Source organism: Mycteria americana, chromosome 3 (genome assembly GCF_035582795.1).
Source record: "Mycteria americana isolate JAX WOST 10 ecotype Jacksonville Zoo and Gardens chromosome 3, USCA_MyAme_1.0, whole genome shotgun sequence".
NCBI classification, from domain to species: domain Eukaryota; kingdom Metazoa; phylum Chordata; class Aves; order Ciconiiformes; family Ciconiidae; genus Mycteria; species Mycteria americana.
In genome coordinates this window covers 25115270-25134215 of record NC_134367.1, presented here as the reverse complement: position 1 = coordinate 25134215, position 18946 = coordinate 25115270, and the positions used below count along the sequence as shown (strand labels likewise).

At 38.9% G+C, this 18946-nt stretch overlaps 1 protein-coding gene across 1 annotated transcript in view; it reads left to right on the top strand.

The window, feature by feature from the left end:
* Positions 1-18946, top strand: part of CSMD1 (CUB and Sushi multiple domains 1) — a 1314206-nt gene that overhangs the window by 953787 nt on the left and 341473 nt on the right. Inside the window, exons 13-15 of the mRNA XM_075498045.1 lie at positions 12845-13027; positions 14829-15155; positions 18059-18253. Of these exons, the coding sequence (XP_075354160.1) occupies positions 12845-13027; positions 14829-15155; positions 18059-18253 (705 nt within the window). The remainder of the gene's footprint in view (positions 1-12844; positions 13028-14828; positions 15156-18058; positions 18254-18946) is intronic.

Sequence of the window (18946 nt, the reverse complement as noted above, 5' to 3'; positions counted from 1 at the left end):
CAGAAATGATGGACTTAACAGAGATATTTGCTTTATGTCACATTACAGTTGCAGACTTTGTCTTTATATATGTTACTTCCCTTTCATTAAGCGGAATTTTAATGACATTGCTTGGGACTGAAATTTGAATTCTAATAGTGAGATGGAAGATACAGGGTCATAATGTGCTACTGGTCCAAATAGGTTTTATTATTGAGATCAGTGGGAAGATCAGCTTAAAGCTTTATGGTATACAATAAATAGTATAAGAGTGGGAATAATTAAAACACAACATTTTTCATATCATTGTTTGTTCTATATAACAATATTTTTTCTGTCTCTCTTCTAAATTTAAGAAAGTGTTATGTAAGGGTCAGATTCCACTGTGTCAGGTATTATGACTGTTAATGCAGGGAGGTATGAGGAATAAGAGGAAATAAACTAAATTATCAATTTTCTTGTATTTAAAACATCAATTTCTGTGGCCTGTCATATAAGAACTTAGATGTTAAACTGAAAAGGTCCTATCTGACATAGAAATAAACTTCCAAATGATCTTTTTTTTTTTTTTTTGTAAATGTATACCTGTGTCATATTTCAGCTTCCCTTAACCTATCTTGACTATAGCTAAGATGATAATTACGAAATGTTGTCAAATTCATGATTTTAGGTTTTAGAGGTATTGACTTAAGCTTTCTGATAGACCTTGAACTACTGTTTATTTATATATCTCTTATTTGAAACAATGGATTGTTGTGTAACCCACATGTTTAAAACACTTACTTAATTTAAATTGTATTTATACATCTGAATTATTAAAGTGTGACGATATTATTAAAACTTTACTGGTAAAAATTGTATCTAGCTACAGATTTAGTGATTTGATTATGATTCACTAATCATCTAAGCTAGAATATTGGGTAGTGTGAATGAAAACATAGTGGCATTAAGAATTTCATTTTAACTGTGTATTTGTAATCTAGTAACAAAGGGAAAAAAAGGTAAATTACTACCATGACTTATAAATTCAAGACCACCTAATGTTATAATCTATGAAGTATTTTATTATATATTTCAGATACCTGGGTGAAAGTAATGCAAAGCCTTTTCATCAAAAAGACTTGAATTGCAATGTAACACCTTTCAAGTAGTAGTCATAATACTTATTTAGATGCTTAATATCACTTTATAATTACTATATTTCTTCCTTTGAAAGAAAATACAGCAACAGAAAAGTCTTTGATTAAATTCAGAGGGATATGATCTTCTCGTCAGAAATCTAATCTTGTCATTCTCCCAATATTAAAGAGAGAATATTCCCTGAAACTGAGTAATAATTCTAGTTTACAAACAAGATGAAAAGTCTCTTTCCCCAGGCTACTGAAAAAGAGTACATGAAAGCCAGAAAAAAAAGAATAAGATCAATGTTAATATTTTTGGTAACCAGAAGAAGCTGATGTTTAAATTTGAGCTTGAGAGCTTACTTGCAAACTTCATGAAGTTCACACAGCTCTAAGGACTCAGATCAAAAGAAGTCCAACATTGAATGAGTACACAGAATAATCCTAAAGGAATAGGGTTTATATCGTCACACTTTAAATAAGTTAGCATAGCTTTTATTTTCATGTTTGTCATTTTAAGAACCTTTTCTGTCCCTTTTCTGATTTCTCTAAGAGCTCGACATAGCTCCAACTGACTTGGTCAACAGAATGTTCTCCTTTTAGAAAACAGATATATAGCCTCTTTGCAATTTATGAAGCAGAAAAATTGGTGCATGTGTTGAAGTAATAGGCACAATGCACCTCAACTGAATTTAGACATTTAAAAAATTTGTTCTCTGATCAAATCAGTGGAAGTTGGACAGGTACCAGAAGAGACAGTAAAGTAAAAAGCTGTGTTAAATCCCAGAGGACAGAAAAATGTTGGGAATCATAACATGCCTGTACTACTCTAGATCTAGATATAAACAAATAGTATACTTTATGTATAAATACAAAACCCTGAATTTCGCCTTCTCTGTCTTCCCTAAGTTTTGCTCTGTCATTAATATCTGACAGAAAGCTAGCTCTTTAGTAAACAGAATTGTACAGACAGTCTTGCATCTGATTTAATCTGCTTTGTTCTGTCACTCCCTCATGATTTCTTGAATACTAAGACAGTGAATATTTAATTTTGTGTTCTGCTGCTAGCAGAATTTTTACATGAATTTATATTTTACAATACATAAATTAAAAAAAATAAAATTCAGGCGTTATAACTGAGACTCCTAAAAGTTTATATCTTTTTATGGGGAACGGAATTTTTGTCACCTTAACCACTACAGACCTGCAATCAGTGTATATATGAGAAATTCAGTCAGCTAAGACACAGCTTTTTGGGGTTTTGGTATTTTTCAAATACTTTGGAAGGAAAGTGTCTAATGCATGCATTCATTAATGTAATACAACACCAAAGACAGATGTTGAACTGAAAAAGTGTGTAGAAAGTTGTCAAAATATATGTTGGATGTTCTTTTTCATTTACGGTGTGAAAACAACAGAACTTTGTCTCACTGTAAAATTAATTGGTAGAATATTAATTGATCTGAAATTGCGGTATTGATAGTGTCCCAGTTTTGGCTGGGACAGAGTTAATTTTCTTCCTAGTAGCTGGTATAGTGCTGTGCTTTGGATTTAGCATAAGAATAATGTTGATAGCACATTGATGTTTTAGTTGTTGCTAACTAGTGCTTATAGTAAGTCAAGGACTTTTCAGCTTCCCATACTCAGCCAGGTAGGTGCACAAGAAGCTGGGAGGGGGCACAGCCAGGACAGCTGATCCCAACTGACCAAAGGGCTATTCCATACCATATGGTGTCATGCTCAGTACATAAACTGGGGGGAGTTGGCGAGGGGGCAGCGATCGCTGCTCGGGGACTGGCTGGGCGTCAGTCGGCGGGTGGTGAGCGGTTGCATGACTTGGGTTTTTTTCGGGGTTTTGTTCCTTGATCTCTTGTTGTTTTCCTTTTTATTTCAATTTATTAGTATTATTATTATCTTATTTATTTTATTTATTATACTGTTCTTATCTCAACCCACACATTTTCTTACTTTTGCTCTTCAGATTCTCTCCCCCATCCCACCAGAGGGGGGAAGGGAGGGTGAGCGAGCGGCTGTGTGCAGCTTGTTTGCTGACTGGGGCTAAACAACGACAATCCTTTTTGGTGCCCAATGTGGGTCCTGAAGGGTTTGAGATAATAACAGATTAACCAGAGCGTATTAAGGTATTTAGATCTGTTAACAGTTGCAGGTCATGGTATTGATTCATCTGTTCTCGATATTGGTTTATCCGATCTTCACCATGCTCATTTTTTTTGCTGTGTATGTTAAAGATCGATGTTGATTTTTGCAGTTTGTTGTATTCTGCAGTGATTAGTGATGTTTTGCCTGGGAGATTTGTTATTAAAACAGTGGCCTTGAGCTTAATTTGGTATCTAAGTTTTGTACTGAAGCCATTACTGTACTTCAGGTACCACCTCATGGAGACAATTAGCAATTATACTTCTTCCTCTGAGAGGTTTTTTATGGAGGAAATAAAGAATGGCATCTTCGCTACCTTCTTCTCTGTCGTTTCCTCCTTCATTACAATAACTTTTCAGTATCTTGAACATCCTTGGGTAGTTAAGATACTTCTATTGGTATTGCTTGGGAATATTGTTTCAGTTTTGTCTAAGGTTAGTAAGCAATTTAAGAATATCATGCAGAGATCTGCCCCAAGGCTGGGTAGTTATGAGTGGCAGGGTGTGTGGGATAGCATGGGCAAATGCCTAGGATGGTGGGCACCTCCAGTGTTTTGGAACTTCACCTGTGAACAAGTGCAATATCCTGAAAAATCAGTAGAATATTTGGAAAAAGTATGCTGCCAGCCTGGCAACTCTAGGGAGACACAAATCAATGCAATGTGCTGCGTCCTGGCCCATGCCTACCGAGCCCTGTTCAACACTATTCAGGACCCTCAAGGGGAAGAGAAGGTCTCCGGATCTGGCAACAAAGTGACAGCCACCACAGCTACTCCAGCCCCCCTGCAACAGGCACTGAAGCTACTCCAGCACCCCCTGCGACAGGCACTGCGGCTACTCCAGCCCCCGCAACAGGCACTGCAGTTGAACCAGGGAACCAACCCATGTCAGTATCAGTCACCCCTATACACAGGAAGAAATCTTGGAAGCAAAAGTCATCTTGTTTAGAAAGAGAAGATGAAAAAGCAGGGCCATCACAAGGAGAGGAGGAGGAAGAGGTAGAATTCATAAATGAGACAGAAACCACCCGACCCCTATCCCTGAGTGAGCTGCTAGATATGCAAAAATATTTCACCCATCATCCAGGCGAGCACATTGTCACCTGCCCGCTCCAATGCTGGGACAGCAGGGCCAGTAGCCTGGAATTAGAGGGTAAGGAAGCCAAACAGCTGGGATCCCTTCCTAGGGAAGGGGGCATTGACAAACCAATTGGAAAAGGGGCACAAGTCCTCAGCCTCTGGAGGCAACTACTGTCAGCTATGAAGGAAAGATATCCCTTCAAGGAAGATGTTATGTAATGCCTAGGCAAATGGACCACCATGGAGAGACGTATCCAGTACCTGAGGGAATTAACCATGCTGGAGGTGATTTATGGTGACCTGGACAATGAGCAGTTATCCAAAGATCCAGATAAAGTCCGGTGCACACGACCCATGTGGCAGAAGTTGGTACAGAGAGCACCATTTTCGTATGCCAACTCAATGGCGATACTGACCTGGAAAGATGAAGGGGGACCAACAGTGGATGAAGTGTCTAGCCCACTCCAGGAATATGAAGAAAGTCTCTCTTCCTCCCTTGTCTCAGCTGTGGAGAAACTGTCCCAGAAGATCCAGCTACTCAAAGAGGATAGGTCCTACTTTCCACCTGTATTGAGCAGTATCTGAGCTATTAGGAGTCAGCATCCCTGTGCTCAAGAGAGAGGGTATAGAGGGTACACCCCATGGGCCACCCTGTAGTTTTACCTGTGTGACCACAGAGAGGACATAAGGAAGTGGGATGGAAAACCTGCCTCGACACTAGAGTCATGGGTACGTGAGTTGCAAGGAAAAACAATGACACAAGGGGGTTCTTCCAGGAAAATTGCTGCTCTACTTTCAAGTGGACAGGTCCCCAGACAGAGTAAAAGGGCTTACTCCTGATTTTAATGATGAACTCCTAACTTGTATGTACAAAAAGTGGGTAATGAATACTATGACCAGGACTAGAGGGGCCCTACCTCCAGCCAGGTGGAGGAAAGGGACAACCCAGTTTACTGGACTGTGTGGATTCAATGGCCTGGCACATCAGACCCACAGGAGTATAAGGCTCTAGTAGACACCGGTGCACAGTGTACCCTAATGCCATCAAGCTATACAGGGACAGAACCCATCTGTATTTCTGGAGTGACAGGGCGATCCCAACAGCTAACTGTATCAGAGGCTGAAGTGAGCCTAACTGGGAATGAGTGGCAAAAGCACCCCATTGTGACTGGCCCAGAGGCTCCATGCATCCTTGGCATAGACTACCTCAGGAGAGGGTAATTCAAGGTCCCAAAAGGGTACTGGTGGGCTTTTGGTATAGCTGCCTTGGAGACAGTGGATACTAAATACCTGTCTACCTTGCCCAGTATCTCGAAGGACCCTTCTACTGTGGGGTTGCTGAGGGCCGAAGAACAACAGGTGCCGGTCATGACCACAACGGTGCATCAGAGGCAATATCGTACCAATCAAGACTCCCTGATTCCTATCCGTAAGCTGATTTGTTGACTGGAGAGCCAAGGAGTGATCAGTAAGACTCACTCACCTCTTAACAGTCCCATATGGCCAGTGCAAAAGTCTGATGGAGAGTGGAGATTAACAGTAAACTATCGTGGCCTGAATGAAGTCACGCCGCTGCTGAGCACTGCCGTGCCAGACATGCTAGAACTTCAATATGAACTGGAGTCAAAAGCAATGAAATCGCATGCTACAATTGATATCGCTAATGCGTTTTTCTCAATCCCTTTGGCAGCAGAGCGCACGCCACAGTTTGCTTTCACTTGGAGGGGCGTTCAGTACACATGGGATAGACTGCCCCAGGGGTGGAAGCACAGCCCCACCATTTGCCATGGACTGATCCAGACTGCACTGGAACAGGGTGAGGCTCTGGAACACTTGCAATACATTGATGACATCATCATGTGGGGAAATACAGCAGAAGAAGTTTTTGAGAAAGGGAAGAAAATAGTCCAAATCCTCCTGAAAGCTGGTTTTGCCATAAAGCAAAGTAAGGTCAAGGGACCTGCACAGGAGATCCAATTTTTAAGAATAAAATGGCAAGATGGACATCGTCAGATCCCAATGGATGTGATCAACAAAATAACATCCATGTCTCCACCAACTAGCACAAAGGAAACACAAGCTTTCTTAGGCGTTGTGGGTTTTTGGAGAATGCATATTCCAAATTACAGTCTGATTGTAAGCCCTCTCTATCAAGTGACCCGGAAGAAGAAGGATTTCAAATGGGGCCCTGAGCAACAACAAGCCTTTGAACAAATTAAACGGGAGATAGTTCATGCAGTAGCCCTTGGGTCAGTCCAGGCAGGGCAAGATGTAGAAAATGTGCTGTACACCGCAGCCGGGGAGAATGGCCCTGCCTGGAGCCTCTGGCAGAAAGCACCAGGGGATACTCAAGGTCGACCCTTAGGGTTTTGGAGTCGGGGATACAGAGGATCCGAGGCCCGCTATACTCCAACTGAAAAAGAGACATTAGCAGCATATGAAGGGGTTTGAGCTGCTTTGGAAGTGGTTGGTACTGAAGCACAGCTCCTTCTGTCACCCTGACTGCTGGTGCTGGGCTGGATGTTCAAAGGGAGGGTCCCCTCTACACATCATGCAACTGATGCTACATGGAGTAAGTGGGTTGTACTGATTACACAACGGGCTCGAATAGGAAACCCCAGATGCCCAGGAATCTTGGAAGTGATCATGGACTGGCCAGAAGGCAAAGATTTCGGAATATTGCCAGAGGAGGAGGTGACACGTGCTGAAGAGGCCTCACTGTATAATAAACTACCAGAAAATGAGAAGGAATATGCCCTGTTCACTGGTGGGTCCTATTGTATTGTAGGAAAGCATTGGAGATGGACAGCTGGTGTATGGAGTCCTGTACGACAAGTTGCAGAAACGGCTGAAGGAGAAAGTGAATCGAGTCAGTTTGCAGAAGTAAAGGCCATCCAGTTGGCTTTAGACATTGCTGAATGAGAAAAATGGCCAGTGCTCTATCTTTATACTGATTCATGGATGGTGGCAAATGCCCTGTGAGGGTGGTTGCAGCATTGAAAGCAGAGCAACTGGCAGTGCAGAGGTAAACCCATCTGGGCTGCAGCACTGTGGCAAGATACTGTTGTCCAGGTAGAGAACCTGGTTCTAAAAGTACGTCAGGTAGATGCTCACGTACCCAAGAGTCAGGCCACTGAAGAACATCAAAACAACCAGCAGGTGGATCAGGCTGCTCAGGTTGAAGTGGCTCAGGTGGATCTGGACTGGCAACATAAGGGTGAATTATTTATAGCTTGTTGGGCCCATGACACCTCAGGCCATCAAGGAAGAGATGCAACATATACATGGGCTCGTGATCAAGGCGTGGACTTGACCATGGGCACTATTGCACAGGTTATCCATGAATGTGAAAGATGTGCTGCAGTTAAATAAGCCAGTCAGTTAAATCCTCTCTGGTATGGAGGACGATGGCTGAAATATAAATATGGGGAGGCCTGGCAGATTGATTATATCACACTCCCAGAAATGGGCCAAGGCAAGTGCCATGTGCTTACAATGGTGGAAGCAACCACCAGATGGCTGGAAACATATCCCATGCCCCATGCCATCACCTGGAATACTATCCTGGGCCTTGAAAAGCAAGTCCTATGACAACACAACACCCCAGAAAGAATTGAGTCAAACAAGGGGACTAATTTCCAAAACAACCTCATAGACACCTGGGCCAAAGAGCATAGCATTGAGTGGGTATATCACATCCCCTATCATGCACCAGCCGCTGGGAAAATGGAACGATACAATGGACTGTTAAAGACTACACTGAGAGCAATGGGTGGTGGGACATTCAAACATTGGGATACACATTTTGCAAAGGCCACCTGGTTAGTCAACACTAGGGGATCTGCCAATCAAGCTGGCCCTGCCCAATTGTCCTGGTTTCAGCTGAGACAGAGTTAATTTTCTTCGTAGTGGCTGGTATGGGGCTATGTTTTGGATTTGTGCTGAAGACAGTGTTGATAATACAGAGATGTTTTAGTTGCTGCTGTACTAGTCAAGGACTTTTCAGCTTCCCGTGCTCTGCCAGGTGCAGAAGAAGCTGGGAGGGGACACAGCCAGGATAGTTGATCCAAACTGACCAAAGGGCTATTCCATACCACATGATGTCATGCTCAGTATATAAAGCTGGGGAAGAAGAAGGAAAGGGGGGACATTCGGAGTGATGGCGTTTGTCTTCCCAAGTAACCATTACGTGTGATGGAGCCCTGCTTTTCTGGAGATGGCTGAACACCTGCCTGCCCATGGGAAGTAGTGAATGAATTCCTTGCTTTGCTTCGCTTGCGTGCGTGGCTTTTGCTTTACCTATTAAACTGTTTTTATCTCAACCCTCAAGTTTTCTTACTTTTGCTCTTCTGATTCTCTCCCCCATCCCACCGAGGGGGAGTGAGCGAGCGGCTGCGTGGTGCTCAGTTGCCGGCTGGGGCTAAACCACAACACCAATCAAAACTTTTATGTACTGTTGAGGGAGATAACATCTCTGTAGTGCACATAAAAAATATGCTGGGGAAGACAGTCTGCGTTCCTCCCGCCTCGGGCAAGGGCAGACCCATCTGTGGGATTGCTTTTGCTCAAGGACCTGGGTGCACTTGGTGGGTGATGTGGGAGGATGGGGAAGTCCTCTGTGTACCTCAAGGGGATTTGATTTTGGGTGAGAATAGCCAAGGAACTGACTGGTATGATGTTAATTGCTATATAATACTGTATGTCATCACATTTATGGTTGCTATATGCCGTATCAATGATATTACAGTAAGAATCGTCCAGATTAGTGAAGAATGAATTTTGATGAAACCGAGCAAAGCGCAGCAGTGATGGAACCAGAACTGGCTTCAGCATGCAACAATCCCAACACCACACACCATCTCTCTTGCCCTGAAAGACTGTTATGACAGATGGAGCCCAAAGTCATGGACTAAATGAACTCAACAGATATTTTAGAGGGATGGCCCATAGACTAAGGGAATGATATCTGTGTATATATATCAAAAGACAGGGAAAGTGGTGGTGATTAATTGGAATGTACTGGAAAGAGTAGGACTTGGGCATGATGTAGATGGTGTAGAATAAAGGGGTGTTCTGGTGATACTGTCCTGGTTTTGGCTGGGATAGAGTTAATTTTCTTTCTAGCAGCTGACATAGTGCTGTGTTTTGGATTTAGCATGAGAATAATGTCGATAGCACACTGACGTTTTAGTTGTTGCTAACTAGTGCTTACACTAGTCAAGGACTATTCAGCTTGCCATGCTCTGCCAGATGCACAAGAAGTTGGGAAGGGGCACAGCCAAGGCAACTGATCCCAACTGGCAAAGGGCCATTCCATACCTTATGACGTCATGCTCAGTATAGAAACTGGGGGGAGTTGGCTGGGGGCAGTGACTGCTGCTCGGGGACTGGCTGGGCACTGGTTGGCGAATGGTGAGTGGTTGCATCACTTTTTTTTCTTGGGATTCGTTCCGCTCTCTCTCTCTTGTTGTTTTCCTTTTCATTACAATTTTTTATTATTATTATTATAATACTGCATTTGTTAAACTGTTCTTATCTCAAACCATGAGTTTTCTTACTTTTGCTCTTCAGATTCTCTCCCCCATCCTACCGGGGAGGGGAGTGAGTGAGCAGCTGTGTGGTGCTTAGTTGCCAACTGAGGCTAAACCAGGACAGACAGTAGACCTGTAATGTAATATCAGTAAGAATAATATGATATGCATGTTATAGTAAATCTTCATACCAGGAAATTTATGTGAAACTTGAAGACCAAAGTGAATGCTAGCCATTGAAATTAAATGGGTGCTTTCTGTCAACCTGAATAACTTGGTTTTGTCTAGAGTACTTTTTCTTTTAAGGATAAATAGTCTGCACTTTAAGATTTGTGAAGATGTATATTTCTAGAGCTTGATGGAATTTTTCAAACTTTTTATTGTCAAAATGCAAATAAGACATCCTCAGAAGTGTTTCATAAATTTGTGACATTTACTGAATTTTTTTTATGTTGAACAAACAAGCACAAACCCTGAAAGCTGAGATAGAAATAAAGTTAATACATTTCATTTCAACATTTTTATTAGTTATTTGGCTTTTCAATGTAAAATAATTTGATTTAAAAATTCCTTCTAATGGATTTTAAGAGAGAATGTAAAATTCATCATTAAAATATTTTTGAGACATATTTTATTTAACCTTTATTTTTCCAAAGAATAAAAGTATTTTAAAAAATATTTGACCTGAAATTAGTTTTTATAGTTTTAACTGCTTGTTTGTGCTTGCAAATCAGATATTTAAAAATCCAAGTTATGTCTCCACCCCATGTAAAACTGGGCATTCTTGGATGAAGGGTGATGTATTAAGAAGCATAAAGTATTCACTTATTCTGTAAAGTTTATCCTGCATTCTTGCCTTCCTCAATAAGAACTCAGTTCTGACTAAAGACATACTGTACTAGTTTCCTACAAAAATTCCTTCAACCTGCCAGAAAGCTTAATTCACGGTAATTTCTGTTAAAAGTTTTGGTTCATTGATCCATAACCTTCTCCTAGGACTTGGTGTATCTCCTGAGATTTAGAAAGGATCCTGATCTGCCTTCTATTTTAGTAAATTAATTAATTAAAGATATTTTGATGCTTCCTCTGCAGACCACGGAAAGAAACACTTGTTGCTTTCTTTTAAGGGATAAATCTTCAGCAATGCCTTTGCAAAACCTTGCAGATAGTTTGCCTCCTGACACTCCTGCCTGAAACAGTATTGCTCTGATCTTCGAGACACAACAAGTTTTTTGATAGAGTGTTTATGATCATTCTCACATGCTAGATTAGATATAGCATGCACATTTTCATGTAGGATGTGGAGCTGTGGATAGCTGGGAACACACAGGTTTCCAGTGCTCCACTGTGGCAGTAGGAATCAATGTCTCAGTAGGAGCAGGCAGGTGAAACTACATTAAAGCATTTGTAAATACATATAATTTTGAATCCTTATTTATGAATATTATTTATGACATTGCTTTACTGGTGTTTTACTATATTTGTGTACTGAACTGTTTGGAGGATGTTTTCATTCGTTTGATCCATTCTAGCTTTCTGGTAAGACAAATTATTTAAATAAAACAACTGACTGGAACTGCTTTGAATTCATAGATGGAATAGTTACTCCTAATTTTCTCTTCAAAGTTTGATTTTAAGATTACCGAGAAAAAAATTTATACCTCTTTTTATCCTGATGAATAACCTGTTCTTTTGTGAAATATGTGGCATACCTTTCCGAACATGACTGTCAAAAATCTATTCACAGCTACTTTAAGGAAGTAAACGTAGTGGATTGACTTCACATATAAAATAACACCATCCTGCATCTTAAAATTTCTGTTGGAGTTATTGTGTCAAGATACACAGTTCTGCCAGGATTTAACATTAGTAGATTTAACAATATTTGACAGCAGACATTTTTAGTAGTGTTAAATTATATTAATATTTAATACTATCCAGTGAGTTGAATTTTCTTGTTATCCTGAATGTTTCAGATTTCATATCTTGGACTGAACCAGGAAACATTTAAATAACAAGAATTTTATCACTGATTTCATTTGAATTAGTTTTATGTCATTTTACTACAGATGTAGCAACAGTTTATAGAACCAGAAATGCTTTGTTTTTATTTTTGTTGCTCAAATGGAAATTAATAGAAAAACTGCTTTAAATTTAATGGCAAAGAAATGGAGCCTTCATTTTTGACGGACAGCCAAGTGTGTAGTGATTTGTAAGATGATTCTGCATTTCTATCACAGGCAATTAATATTTACATTTCTTTTCCTAATATTCTTGTTATTCATAAATTTCATAAGACTTGGGTTTTTTTCATATTCTTGTCTTGTATATGTACATTCAGTATCTACAAATTTAAATAGCAAATATCCTAGAGAATATCTAGGATGTATAATCCAAAATGTTAATCTCTTCACAGTGTAGCTGAACGCGGCTGGCAAAAATGTGGCTCTAATTTGAAGTATGAGATTAAGAAATAATTCCTCAGTTTTGTTTTTATTATATTTTAGTGCTTAAAATGAAATTCATTGACTCTAATTTATATTTTTTTATTCATATTGCTAATAGCCTTATAAATGGAATTGCAGATGTGAGAGTTACGATAGATTCTTTATTACTAGTACTTCATTACCAGAAATAGGATCTACACATGGTATGTCTCCATGGTTAGAATGGAGACTTATCTATGGCTTTATAATTTTACCTTCAGACATGCTGTAATTCAGTGCAGCCATGGAGTTAAACAGGAGTATTTTGTTATCTTCAGCAATGCAGATATGGAAGCTATTAGCTTGTGAAAAGACTAAATCCTAAGTCATCTTAGAGGCGGTTTTACAGCATTTACCTCTAGTTCACATTCAGCTGTAAATATTAGTTTAAGGCATAATGCCAAATATTTTGAATGCACTTCTGATACTGACATATAAATTGCTTGCAAATATATTTTCCTTATTATTGTGTTTGAATTTTTTGATATTCAGAAATTGAGAAAGGAGGATGTGGAGACCCTGGAATTCCATCATACGGAAAAAGGACTGGCAGCAGTTTTCTGCATGGAGACACACTTACCTTTGAATGTCAAGCAGCTTTTGAACTGGTGGGAGAGAGAACGATTACATGTCAACAAAACAACCAGTGGTCTGGCAACAAACCCAGCTGTGTTTGTAAGATTTTTTTTTTCTGTATTATTTTTCTGACCTTAGCCTCTTGCTTTTCTTAGCATTTGTGACTAGCCAGCAGGAAAACATTTCAAAAGACCTTGAAGACTTTTTCAGTCACATGGGTTTTTTTAGTTGGCTCAATAGTAGCTCATTTATGGGGAACATCACGTAGGACTGTTTTAGAATGTTCTTTCCCCTCATTTTGTATTTGATTGAACCATTTAACACTCTTAATGTAAATGTGTGTTGAATTAGACTCTAAATGAGCAAATTCTAATAGCATATAAGTGTTCAAAAGGACTCTGTGGCACATACACATTGATTCTGGCAGTGCAAAGTGCAGTCTGCAGATCCATGTAAGAAAAGATTGGCTTTTTTTTCTGATATCCTAATAAAGCATGAAAATGAATATAAGGAATATAAGGATATCCAACATGGAAAAAAGGTAGGTAAGATGATTAGTTGTGAATTTTGTTATAAAAGATAAAATATGTTTGAAGGTAAGCTTACAGATGGATTTAAATAGAGAAGATTTTTTTTTTTACTTTTCTTTTTTCTTCTTCTTCTATGGTAGAGTAAATCTTTCTAGTACACAGGCATATTAGGCACTTCAGTTCTCCAGACTGCATTACCTTTTCCTATAAAGAGTCTTATAATTCAGTGCTGGATTTTCAAAACAACCTTAGTGAGGTGTCCTGTTCTCCTTGGACATATATGTATTTTGCAGCTGTGTTGGTACAGGACTTACCAAGCTGAATAAGCTTGCTCTGGACTGGAAGAAGTCTCTATATGCCCATGCAATGCTGAAATGTGTCTAAGCACGTAAGGCCTGGGCATGGAGACAGTACCGCTGCAATTGCCTTTGAAGACAGAAGTTGCATTTCTTTGTGGTGCTGTATTGCATTGGGTTGATATATTAGTTTCTGTTGGCAATAGTGTGGAATAATATTTTACTGTGCTCCACTGTCTGATGTGGATGTGCCCTGTAAAAAATAATGGAACCTAAACTTACAATATCTATTTACAAACATTGAGTTCAGTTTGACACATTTAAAGACCTGAGTAATGGTTATCCTTTGTGTTAATTATATGCAATGAGGCTTCCTCTTTCTGAATGTACTGTACTTCTCACTAAAGTACCAGCCACATGCTCATTACTCTGAAATCAATTAGGAATTGTCTTGATGAAAATTGGCCCAAAGGAGTGAAAAAGGAGGAGAGCTACGAATCATTTTTGTTTAATTGCCCTGCACTATTGAAGGGAAACTAGGGGTAAAATAAGTTTGTACTATATACTCTTTTAAGAGTTCTTGATCGAGGCATATCTATATTTCTACTATTATTTGCCTCGGCATGAACTTTGTGTACTACAGACAAAACTGGCCCTCATGCTTGATTATTCAGATTGCTAAATACATTTTCACACATATTCCTTTTTGAAAAAAAAAATCACATTTAAATTTGGAGGTTGCATTTTCATTTCAGAAAAAACCTGCCAATTTTTCCAAATTCGGACACATCAGGCATTACTTTTGCTTTCTTTGGCATTCTCTACATGCTTCTACTAATCTCTTGCAGGCCCTGGTGCAGTCCCTTAGTCTCACTTGGGGAAAAAAAACATGCAACGCTGACATGCTATATTGGAGAAATGTCCTGATAGTCTTAAACATTTTCAGGTTGCATGTGTAGTAGTTTTGACATCCAGGCTTCAAAACCATCCTTTTCTGCAAGAATAAAAAATATATAGCCAGCATTTATAATGTTTATGGATAGTATTTTGAGAATCTATTGTTGTTTTCTTTAGTCTCATGTTTCTTCAACTTCACCACACCATCTGGAATTATTCTTTCTCCAAATTATCCTGAGGAGTACGGAAACAACATGAACTGTGTTTGGTTAATTATCTCAGAGCCAGGAAGCAGAATCCATCTGATTTTCAACGACTTTGATGTAGAACCTCAATTTGACTACCTTACAGTGAAAGATGACGGGATTTCAGATTTACCACCTCTTGGCACTTTTTCTGGCAATGAGGTCCCTTCTCAGTTGGCTAGCAGTGGGCACATAGTAAGACTTGAATTTCAGTCAGATCACTCTACCACTGGAAGAGGATTTAATATCACTTACACAAGTAAGAACCTCTGCTTTTATTTTATGTCTAGTCTTAAAATCAAGCTATCTTTCTTCATAATAATGAAAAAAATAGAACATGTTTTTATTTAGAACACAGAAGTAAATTGTAATGCTTGTATAACTGCACTGCTTTCAGCTGTCTTCCTGATGTTAATTAGCTTATCTGCATCTTTACCATTTATTTTAATTGTGATAGTGGTGAGGAATTCCCTTCATTATTTAAGGGCCTTTTTGGTTGACAGTGCATAAATGCAGAGCATGTAACTAAAGCCAGATCTTCAGATCAAAGCATCCAGTGCAAATGACTTAATATACTTCTCAATGGAACCAGAAGGAATAAGTTCACAAAGGTGTTAAGCTTAGATCCCAAATATGGAGAAGTTAATCTGAAAAGCATAGAAGTATAAAAATCAACTAGAATATAATTGCAAATAAATAGCTCTGGGAACCTGCTTTGCTTTTGCATTTTATCTTCCAGTTAGATGGTGTGGTATCTAAGAATATAGACTCCTAAGAATATAGATCTCTTTCTTTTTAGGATACACATAATAGTTACCCTCTGTGGTTTTTCTAGTGTCTAAGAACATAGCTGATCTCATGCAGAAGTCTTTTCTATAGGAGTGCACTAATTTAACAATCATTCTTCTCTCTGGATACTGTTAAGAATTTTAAGAACATAATATCTTTGAATATGCAATTCTCAAATGTACGAAACTTAGTTGCATCTGGTCTACAAGTTCAAAAGTTGTTAAATGTGGACCCAGCAGTCACATACATATAGAGAAATACTGAAAGCATAAATATTTCCTGCTTGGGAAACCAGGCTAAAAAATATCTGGCTATTGATAGCCACCTATTGTTTTGTTTATATGAAAGTATATTACTCACCAGTGCTCTCAATTGAAAACTCTAGTAACATCATAATTAATGTAGAAAACATTATTACATTTGCCATAGACTGCTAACTGTCCTAGAAGTTTTATTAGTCATTCAAAGATATTACTTATATGGAGATTATCTTTTTAGTTGAAGAAATTATCTTCTAAGTTTAAAGAAGTTTATTGATAATAAAGTTGTCTTTGTCACATCTTGCACTCCTATCTTGTGTCAATTAAGACAATCAATTAACAGTGTTTGTTCAGGGCCAAGGTGTTTCCTTGCATTATTTAGAAAGATGCCCCACATAAAACTGGAATTCATGGATTGCAACCCTTTTTAAGTCTTAGATGCCTAAATTGTTCCTTTGTTTTCAGAGAAAGGGATAATTACTTTTCTTTGAAAAGTGGCAGGAAGAGAAAAGGGAGATCTTCACCTTAACTAAGACTGTGGAGATTAAACGATTTACCAGAAAATGTGAGGCCTGAATTCAGGTCTGATTCTGTCTGAGATTATTCAGATCCCTTTTTCCATATGCTATTCTACCAAAGTAAAGACAGACCGCAATAATGACAGTCTTTACTATTTCTGTTTAAAGTTGGAGAATTATGCAGTCAGGAGTATAATAGTCATGGATCAAAGTCCCTGAGGGTCCTGATCTCCTAGGTATTATGCAAAAGAGTTTTCCACCACACTTTTCTTATTCGAGTAGGTGTTACCATTGAGCTTGATGGATGCCTTATGTGCTAGAATTATCTAAGAGCACATATTTCTCCATAGTGGGAAACTGAGATGACAAATGGGAGTGCCCCTGATTTATGAATCCCTCATGTTCATTGGAAATGCTTAGTTTAAGTTCAGCCAAAGTGCTAGTACTTCTGGACCTCCTATGTGTTGCAGGGAAAAAGTTCTCCACTCATGGTTTAAATGAAATCAAGATCAAAACAGTTTATTGATTTATTAATGAAACATAACTGACAATCAGTGAACTGTAGATTCAGGATCAATATCAGCAATTCAACAGATAAACCACTATGTTAGACACTTACAAAATCTTAGAATCATAGAACCATAGAATATCTCGAGTGGGAAGAGACCCATAAGGATCATAGAGTCCAACTTCCTGCTCCTTGCAGGATAACCTAAAATGAAACCATTTGACTAAGAGCGTCATCCAGACACTCCTTGAATTCTGACAGGCTTGGTGCCGTGACCAGACTTGGTGCCTCCTTGTGCCACCTGGTTTATCTTAACACATATAAATTTGTAAATACCTTTCCTCTCTAATCCGTCCTTATCCTGCCCTGCCAAGATTTACATACACACCTTCCCCTCACAGGACTTATGGGTTACAAGCACTGACCCCTTTTCCTTGAAGTGGGTTCCCTCACTTGCACACACCTCCTGAAAGGGACAGAGGTCCCCTAGCTTTACATGCACCCACACTGCTGCTCTCTGCAACTTACTGATCTACATACTGGTGAGAACACCCCCTGTGAGGTCACACATGCACATGGAGGTGGGTCCCTGTGAGTTGCACCCTGTGTTGCCACCCCGCTAGATGGAGGCAAACTGCTCTCAGCATCCCACTGGGAGGTTGCTCTGTCTGACCTAGGCAGTGGTCATAGTTTTTTAGCAGTAGTCTCTATTTCTGCCAGATTAGCTGCAATGTGAAACCATACTTCTCATTATGTTAGAGGCAAACAGCTGGATTTTGTCCAGAGGGAAATTTAAGCAAAGTGTTCTGGTGTATCTAAGCCACACATAACTAAAAAGTTTCAGAATTTGAACTATGTTGCATCTGCGTGAATGTCATTGGATTTAATGTCGACTTTTTATCGAGGAGTTTTCTATACTTTCAATTATATTGTAATCTTGTTACTTATCAAAGTTTATTCCCCCCCCTCAAAAAAAAAACCAAAGAGATAAAGTTTAGAGGGGTTGTTGTTGCTGTTGTTGTTATTATTATTACTATTATTGTTGTTGTTGTTATTATTGCTATTATTATTACTATGTTTTTATCAGCCTTTGGTCAGAATGAGTGCCATGATCCAGGTATTCCTATAAATGGGAGGCGCTTTGGAGACAGATTCCTTCTGGGAAGTTCTGTTTCCTTTCACTGTGATGATGGCTTTGTGAAGACCCAAGGCTCTGAATCCATAACATGTATTATGCAAGATGGAAATGTAGTATGGAGCTCTACTGTCCCACGTTGTGAAGGTAAGGGCACAATCTTTACTTCAAACCTACAGTTTGAATAATGAAACTATTTAAATTTAGCTTACTTTTTACATTTTGCACATAAATAAAACTGCTTTAGCTGAAGTTATTCATTTGTCTTATTTTAACACTCCTCCAGTCAAATGAGAGAGCAATAATAGAAATAAGATAGCTTGCTTTTATATTCTTGGAATAAATTAGCATTCTGAAAATCTGGTTGCTATTCTTTTGAAGTTCTGATTGTCACCACTATTACTGCATTACTGGGTGTGAGTTACAGCTGTTATAACAGTTTTGGCATACTGAACAACATAATTATCTACCACATAGAAAAGTGAAGTAAAGTTTCTATTTAAAAGTCCTTTTTAAAAATTTGCACCTATAATTTTCTCAGAATGAAAGTATACCTGAATTTCTGTATGTAACACATTTTTTCCTGAGAAATATAGTGAAAATCAGAGCTATGTTTAATACTCATTATATTCCCCCAAAAATTCCAAATTTGTTTGCTTGTTCTTGCCTAGGTGAATAAACAGACTAAAATGAGCTATACTTAGGACTAAATCTCTTTTTAGTATGAAATACAGTGAGAAAAAAAAGGAAAAGGAGGTTCCTTGATGTTTAACAGTGATGGGTCCTAAGGCAAGACATAGGAATGTATTTAATAAACGACTAGTGTGTGTCTTTTAAAAG